General features: G+C 38.2%; 2 protein-coding genes across 2 annotated transcripts; one reads left to right on the top strand and one right to left on the bottom strand.

Annotated features, from left to right (window-relative positions):
• Positions 1-281: 281 nt before the first annotated feature.
• LOC133706571 (ubiquitin-fold modifier-conjugating enzyme 1) lies at positions 282-3,379 on the top strand. The gene is made up of 3 exons (XM_062132103.1): positions 282-678; positions 766-827; positions 3,106-3,379. The coding sequence occupies exons 1-3, from the start codon at positions 346-348 to the stop codon at positions 3,233-3,235; spliced, it is 525 nt and encodes a 174-aa protein (XP_061988087.1). The 5' UTR covers positions 282-345; the 3' UTR covers positions 3,236-3,379.
• Positions 3,380-5,052: 1,673 nt separating this feature from the next.
• LOC133745876 (putative ripening-related protein 1) lies at positions 5,053-5,870 on the bottom strand. Its single transcript, XM_062174040.1, has one exon. It carries the CDS (start codon positions 5,797-5,799, stop codon positions 5,239-5,241), a length of 561 nt encoding a protein of 186 aa, XP_062030024.1. The 5' UTR covers positions 5,800-5,870; the 3' UTR covers positions 5,053-5,238.
• Positions 5,871-8,203: the final 2,333 nt, after the last annotated feature.

Below are 8,203 nucleotides of genomic sequence, written 5' to 3'. Positions count from 1 at the left end.
ATTTTTATTTACTAGAAAATCTATAGAAGTCATTCATAATAAAGTATATAGATTTTCAAGAATCAATAAAAAGTCTGTTGCTAAAATCAATGCTTTTAAGAAATCAATAGCAGTCTATCAACTTTTTGAAGAGTCTATGGACTTTTCAAAAAGTCTGTCAATTAAAAAAAGTCTGCGCCAAGTACAGGAAAAGGTGAATGGCAGAGTTGTAAAAATTTTACAATGGGGGGCCAAAACCGTCTTTCCAATTAAGCCTAAATAGACAAGAGAGAGAGAGACTGAGAGAGGTACCATTTACAGAGCTCCATCCCCAAATTGGTGAGAGAGTTAGGGTTTTTGCGAACAATGGAGGGTTGGGACCCGAATACGAAGTCGACGCTGACCCAGATTCCGCTGCTGACGACGAAAGCCGGGCCGCGAGATGGGCCGGCGTGGACCCAGAGGCTGAAAGAGGAGTACAAGTCGCTGATCGCCTACACCCAGATGAACAAGTCCAACGACAACGATTGGTTCCGAATCTCCGCCGCCAATCCCGAAGGGACACGTTGGACCGGCAAGTGCTGGTACGTCCACAACCTCCTCAAGTACGAGTTCGACCTCCAGTTCGATATTCCGGTCACTTACCCTGCCACCGCGCCGGAGCTCGAGCTCCCTCAGCTCGATGGGAAAACCCAAAAGGTCCGGGATTTTGTTTTGATTTTACGATTTTGCCATTGGTTGTTTGTGAGTGTGGTTTTTTTTTTGAATGTTTTGTGATTGGTGCAGATGTATAGAGGAGGGAAGATTTGCTTGACCGTGCATTTCAAGCCGCTTTGGGCCAAAAACTGGTACTTTTGCTGTTTCGTAGTTCCTGTTACTTTGTGTGTTTGTTAAGTTATTGTGATTTGATGATATGTTTAGCACCCCGGAAAAGGAATTGTATAAATTGATAAAGTATCAGGGATTTCAGAATTAGCTGCGATTTACGGCTTAATTGTTTGATTAGTGTATGTCTAATAGAGTGGTAGCGTAGCCATGTGTGAACTTTTAGATTGCACTGTCTGAGTTTATTAAAGCCCGTGGAAAAGGGAGGTTTAAGCTCATTGTAAGGATACAAACTACTTGAACTTCTTGGATTTATGAAGTTCAAATTGACACTAGAGTAAAATGTAGGCTAGCAAATTGGCTATTAAGCAATTTCAAAATTTCATGAAGGTAAGTTACAAGCTTAGATTCGTACAATGTAGACCAGGAGCTCTTAGGTTTGAAAGTATGTGGCTTGAGCACCAAAAGACATTTTAAAGACTCCGTAAGTAACAAGGAAATTTACCCCCTAAATGTATGGTAAGCAGTTAAAGACTCAGTAGATCGATGTGTTTTGCTACTTTCCTCAATGATATGTGAGCAAGATGTTTGTTAAATGACTGAAAGAAGCTTACACAGTGGCAAGGGATGCTGATGTGGTGAGGGGTATGCCAAGAGACTAAGGCAAGGAGTTCAATTAATTGCCCCAAAGAACTTAGGACCAGGGCAATCGTCAAGCAATGATAGCTGGGGTGAGAGCTTCTGTGTCTTGCTTGTAGGAAGAAAAGTATCTGGGTCCGTCACTTGTGAGAAATAACAAATATGAGCTTATAGAAAAATAGTGGCGTGCAAATTTGGTGTTGAAGGCATCTAATCAAAGTCCATAGAAGATGTATCCACCCAGGGTGTGATCTTTTCATTTGGTGCTGTCAGCTCATAGTTGGCAAGGGTGAATACGCTAAGGTTCAGGAAGAATCCTATAGTGGAAGTGATGCTTTAAAGCTTCTGTATCCTACCCTATATAACCTATCCAGCTTCAAGAATTAGCCATTGTTAATCCCCCTGCTTGATCCATCGAGCTGGGACTATGGGTTTAGGAGGAACTAAATGATGTGGAGGTGTAGTGTCTTACATATTATTGCTGATGGAAAGTGTTGGCTTATACTCTTTCAGAAGTGATGCAAGGAGATGGAAGCTTTAATCTTCTTGGAATTTCTTAATTATAATTTAGCAGATTTTTAATTCTACTTAATATTTAATTTTGGAACTCTAAGGCCAGATATGGAAATTGGAAGCTCATTCTGTTAAGGTTATTGCTTGGGCAGTTGGCCAGGGGAACTTGGAGAAGTTAACACCTATTACATAACATGGTTCAAAGTAGAAGACTGGGTACTTGTCTACATTGCCAAAATGTGGATCACATCTTTCTACATTGCGAAAATGCTCTTAATCTGTGGTTTAAGTTATTTAGTGAGGTGAATGTCAGTTGTGTGGTGGGGGTTGTCTTCTTTCTCAAGTTAAAAGAACAAGGTATTAACAGGTTGGAAGAAGGCCTGTAGACAAAATTGAGGGTGAACTTAGGGGACAATTATATTTTAGTCCTCATTTTGGGCATCAGTTTTTATAGAATTTGGGGACCTTCGTTATTCGGCTATATTGATTAATTGGAAGGTTGCTCTGTGTTTTATTTTTATTTTTTAAAGTTATTTAAACTCTTTACTGGTAGTAATGCATGTAGTTTTCTGTTTTGCTAATCAAACACAAATTGACAGTTACTGTAGCTGCAAATTGGAGCCATCAGTTTACCATATTTTTGCCATTGTTAGAATTAGATTTCCCAAGTAAATGTGTAGGATAAATTCTTCTAGGTAACTTTGCTTTATAGTCAGAAATGGTACCTGGTAGGAGTAAGGCTTACATTCAATATGAGTCATGAACAAGGCATGTGCATCATACGGATTTTGGATGACATCATAGTGACGGACAAGAAAATTATTTCAGAGATGCAACAATAAAGCTTTAAAAGCAATTGTAAATTTGTAACAAATAGAAAACATTGAGCGATGGAACTTTGGTATTTCATGTCGTTCTCATGGTGATTGATTACTAGGAACTTTTCGGTCTTTTTTTTTTTAACCAATAAACAGGAAGAATTGATGGAAATAAAAGCATTGCATGTTCCTCAACTTAGTTACTCATTTCCTTTTCACGTACAAACTGCAGACCTATACTAATGATTATAAGTGCCTTATCTTTTTCACTTTATTGGAGTACTTATAGGTTTGAGTACTTAAGAACTAAAATCTTTCTTATGTAATGCAGCCCTAGATTTGGTATAGCGCATGCTCTCTGTTTGGGTCTTGCTCCATGGCTTGCAGCAGAGATACCCATTCTTGTCGATTCTGGTATGGTCAAGCACAAAGATGATGCAGCAACATCGGCCGAATCTTAGTTGTAAAATGTAATACTAAAGTTGTAAGAATTGTTTTGCCATAAATAGCAATTTACTGCAACTGAGTTGTGAGGATTATAACTTTTATCTTCGGATAAATTACATCTTGAGATAATATACATACTCTTGAATTATCCACCTTCAGTTTTGAAATGCTATATAAATCTACAGATATGAGATTGATATTTCCTTATGTATGTTTGATGTGATGTTGTGGCTCCTCTCTCTTTAGAGACCTTTTGGTTTTTGGTTTGTTTTCATTTTTAATGTCAATTATACTTCCAATTGTTTGTGGGCTCCAATTGTGTTGAGATGTGTGGTGTTGGTGACTGGGTCTTGTTTCATAGTAATGAATTCTCTTCTCCTACAGCTTTAGATTTTGCTAGATGTAAAGGAACTGCTGACAAATACCGATCCATTTACCTTTTATTTTTTATTATTACTTTTCTTTTCATTTTGACTTTAGAGGAGGGAAGTCCACATTATATTCTTCCTCAGTTCTCCAACATTTCTTCCACCCCACAATGTAGCTCAGGCACTCATTGTGGTGGGAGATCATGGTTCATGTAGGGAGTCGAGGGACAGGTCTTGGTAACCTTTGGCGAGCCCAGAATGCAGGTATCTTCCATGCTCTATGGTTGCTGATGTATCTGTTATTTTCCTTTGGAGGACACCACAACGCAATGGTTTTGCCTTGGAGTTGAGAAAAGCAAATATTTCTGTTGGTCTGGGAGGTGCGGTGTTGCGTTTTTCACCTTTTAATGAGTCATCCTTCTCTTGTAAATCTTGAAGTGCAGTGGGATCGATCTTTGATCCTTTTCATAAGTTTTAGGTAATTTTTTCATGTTCTGCACCTGTTCCATTGGAAAGATGGGTGACCTGAATAGCTAGATTTGCCTTGCAGCTCGGCAGCTAGGCTGTCATGTGATGGTGGTTTGAGAAAAGACAGAGACAATTGCTTTATTAATATCAGAACTTGTAAGCATATACAGAGCCACAAACTGAATGACACCGACAGAAAGCCAGAGCATCACAGCACAAAGTAATTGTAAATTCAATATATGAAACCCATCAAGACCGAACAAAGGAACCTCAAAGAAGCACAAGAGGTTGTGGAGACAACATTCTCAGAATTTAACACATAAGAGTTGGGGTTGGGGCTTGCTCGATATAACTTCTAAGGATTCTTCTGTGAGAAGCTATATATAGTTAACATTCTGCTTGTATCAGCAGTACAACCAATTGATTTCTCTATGCAACAGATGGGACATTGTGCATCAACCAACAATGCTGTGCTGATTCTTGGGCATGGATTACCAAACTGATGGCATATCCCTTCTTACCTAAACAAGCTTTCTTTGCAATTGCGGTAGTCATCTGAGTCGAAGCTTCCAGTGACATAATCTTACAATCATGAGAAGGTTTGCTAAAGCTTGCAAAAATGGAGATGTAGCTGACTGGAGGACATCTGGGTAACATAAAAGATAAAGTTACCATATCAAAGTTATACTGATTTTGCTAACTTGAATCTTATCCATATTATTACTTGCTCTCTTCAGGCCATTATACTATTGTGGACTTCTAGTTGTGGCTAAGAATTTAATTTGAAATAAGATAAACTTATAATTTGACATTACTGCATGATCAGTTAACTTGATATCAAGGTGAACTCAACTCAATAATGGCCAAAAGTGTGGAACACAATTCCAGTTTTCAGAGCTATTTCTTTGTCAATTTTTTTTGGTTACATATTTCTTGTGTCAAATTACATGTATCTGTTTTATCAGATGTATTAAGGTTGGGAAAAAAGTCAAAAACAAGCATAAGATAACAAAAGCTATAGCATTGTTCATATAAACACAGAAGTCTATGTTCCATATTGACTTTTTATAATGTAACAGATTCCATATACATAGATGCACATAAAACAACAAAATCAAGCAACATCAAACCCTGAAAAAGAAACAAAAACAAGCAACAACTTAGATAGAAATATAATGATACTAAGCGTCGGTCCATGTGATATCTAAGCCACCCCAATTGTCTTCGGATACACCTAAGGCTTTCCAGACAGCCTTGGAGGCATCAACAATGTTGCTGGGACAAGGAGGCTGATAATCATGGTCCGCATCACATCCCTCAGTAGAGTCACACTCATCCACCACCTTGGCCACTACACTGCGCCCATTACCATTAATTCTGATGTTGTTAAGGCACCTTGATCCTCCATTGTACCATCCGGTGGATAATGCCACAACCGGAGTGTTGTCATTGTGGTACTTGCCATCACATTCAGATGGGCCTCCTCCGTCACCACCTGCCTCAAAGCTGTTGAGAGTGAGGTATGCCTGGGTTTTACCTGACATTGGTGGTGAGCATGTGTATGTTGGGTACATTTTTCCAGCTTTGCAGCAGTCAGAGTCATCTTCTTGGTTACATTGTCCAGGAGGGGGCTTCTTTCCTCTAATCCTTCCACTTGGACGACATTGCTGTGCTTCACTAACCAAGCAAATTGCTAAAAGGAGAATGACTAGAAAAGACCCTTTTGAGAAGAAGCAAGTCATTTTCTATCTGTTTGCCTTTGCCTCTATCTATCTCTCTGCTTGTAGATGTGGGGATGCTTGATGCATGAAAGCAATTGAGGATAGGTATTTATAGCTTCAGAGTACTAGAAGATAACGATCACAAGTTCAGCATATCATTTGTTACGCAGTTACAGTCACACTCCATCAACGTAACGAAGACCCCAATTGTAAATATGTACGTTGTGAAACAATGTGTCAGCTTCTACTAATTAAGGCTACAATGGTGCCCTCACCTTTTGTTTATTAAGAATTTGTATAGATAGTGAGGTTTAGCATCGGGATGGTTACTACTTTTGAATAGTCTTATGGACTGTTGTGAAAATCTGCACTGAACAAAGCATTGCTCTTGTTTTGTTTTCATCTTAATGTGACATCTGCTTTATTTTCCTTCTATAATGTCGTCTCATTGCACTTTGTTTTATCTAAACACAGTTGAAACAAATGTCTTGTTATCGTTTTTGTTGACTTATTCCTTGTTCTTCTTGGCCTCAAGTCAGTCTTCCTATGAGGGTTTTTGGAGACGTACTGTGGTTTTTTTAACTTCAAAATCTGGTATTTCCGAGGTCCTATTCAGATCACATGTTTCCAACCAACTATAGCTTGCGGTTTAGCAAAACTTTACTTCATAGAACTGATATTGATCACTTGAATTTATGTCGGCGATCTTTTTGAAATTTACTTCTAATTTGTGACTTAAAACAGAGGAACTGTGTTGACTATGCATGCAGGTGTGCTTAACTCCAGGTGCGGTCCATATAAGTTTTCAAACCTAATCTACGTGTAGTATATACTCATCTTAATTACTTTTAGAATTGAAGCATGGTACCACTTGCCTAGTTTGCCTATGAAGACCCCAATGTCACAAAGGCATTTTGAACTTTGGATGTGGTTCATCAATGATAAATTCATATTTCAGTGCAACAAGTTTCATACACAGAACTGGGTTATGTCAGAAAGGTAGCTGAAGCTCCTTGCCAAGTGGTTTTATGCAGTCTCACTTTTAGTCCTCATTTTTGGTATCAGTTTCTATAGATCAAATTTGGGGACCTTCCCTATTCCGCTATATGTTGATTAATTGGAAGCTTTCTCTGTATTTTTTTATATTATTTTTTTTATTTTTTAAGTTTTAAACTCTTTACTGGTAGTAATGCTTGTAGTTTTCTATTTTGCTAATCGAACATAAATTAATCCAACTGTAGCTGCAAATTGGAGCCATCAATTTACCATATTTTTGCCATTGTTAGAATTAGATTTAATGAACATGTAGGATGAATTCTTGTAGGTAACTTTGCTTTACTAATCAGAACTGGTACCTGGTAGGAGTAAGGCTTACATTCAATAACAAAAGCACTCTTGAGTCATGGACAAGGCATGTGCATCGTACGGATTTTGGATGACATCATAGTGGCGGACAAAAAGGTTACTTTCAGAGAGACGCAACAATGAAGCTGCAAAAGCAATTGAAACATATAGAAAACTTTGAGCAATGGAACTTTGGTTTTTCGTGTCATTCTCATGGTGATTGATTAGTAGGAAATTTTCAGTCTTTTTTATCTAATAAACTGATGTAGGACGAGAATGGATCCAGTTTAGCCGAAAAACCATAAAAGTAAAGAAGCGGTGTAGAATCAAGAAGAGTGATTGGAAAATAGGTAACTCACACGTAATCAGGTTACTAGCCGCTGGAATATTCAAGAAGATTTGGTTTTGGACTTTTCGGGTTTCTCGTGCGAAAAGTCAGGTTTTGATTTTGAATCAGATTTGACCAACTTTTGGCCAGAATGTCCGTTTGAAACGCATAATACCTTTCCAGAATGGGAACGACGAGATCTTCAAGACTCACTTTAGTGAGCCCTATCAGATTTAGGCCAAAATGTATCATCTTAATTATCCGATTCGTGATTTAATATTTTTAGGTTAGTTTTACATTCTTTTTATTTTAGGTTTTCTAGTTTATTTTGGATTTGTTTTGTTTTAATCCGTGGGCTTTAGGGTTTCATTGTTAGTCGCCCTAGGGTTTCTTTTCCCATATATAAGCAACCTTAAACGGCTGCAGAACTATCTTTTATCATATTATCAATCAAAATTGAGAGTTTTCTCTTTTATCTCTGGTGGACTCCAGAATCTTTGTTTTAGGTTTATTGCTTGTAAACCTAGGGTTACTTCCGCCCGCGTCAGTTGGTATCAGAGCGGGTTTCGCCCGCTTCTTAGCAGACGACTATCCAAGGGAGAAGTTCACTACCACCAACCTCAACGACGCTGGTCGTAGAGTATCTATCAAAGAAAGTTTCGTTGAAGAGGAACATACCAAGGGATTTGCCCTAGGACAACCTCATCAATCAAAAAAAAAAGAAAAAAAAAAAAAAAAGAAGAAAGAAGAAAC

The sequence above is a fragment of the Rosa rugosa genome, chromosome 4, assembly GCF_958449725.1.
Source record: "Rosa rugosa chromosome 4, drRosRugo1.1, whole genome shotgun sequence".
NCBI lineage: Eukaryota > Viridiplantae > Streptophyta > Magnoliopsida > Rosales > Rosaceae > Rosa > Rosa rugosa.
This window is presented reverse-complemented; position numbering and strand designations above follow the sequence as displayed.

Coding starts and splice junctions, on each gene's coding strand:
- LOC133745876 (XM_062174040.1), bottom strand. CDS start 5,799: ATGACTTGCTTCTTCTCAAAAGGGTCTTTTCTAGTCATTCTCCTTTTA.
- LOC133706571 (XM_062132103.1), top strand. CDS start 346: ATGGAGGGTTGGGACCCGAATACGAAGTCGACGCTGACCCAGATTCCG. Junction 679..765: donor TCGATGGGAAAACCCAAAAG/GTCCGGGATTTT, acceptor TGATTGGTGCAG/ATGTATAGAGGAGGGAAGAT. Junction 828..3,105: donor CCGCTTTGGGCCAAAAACTG/GTACTTTTGCTG, acceptor TATGTAATGCAG/CCCTAGATTTGGTATAGCGC.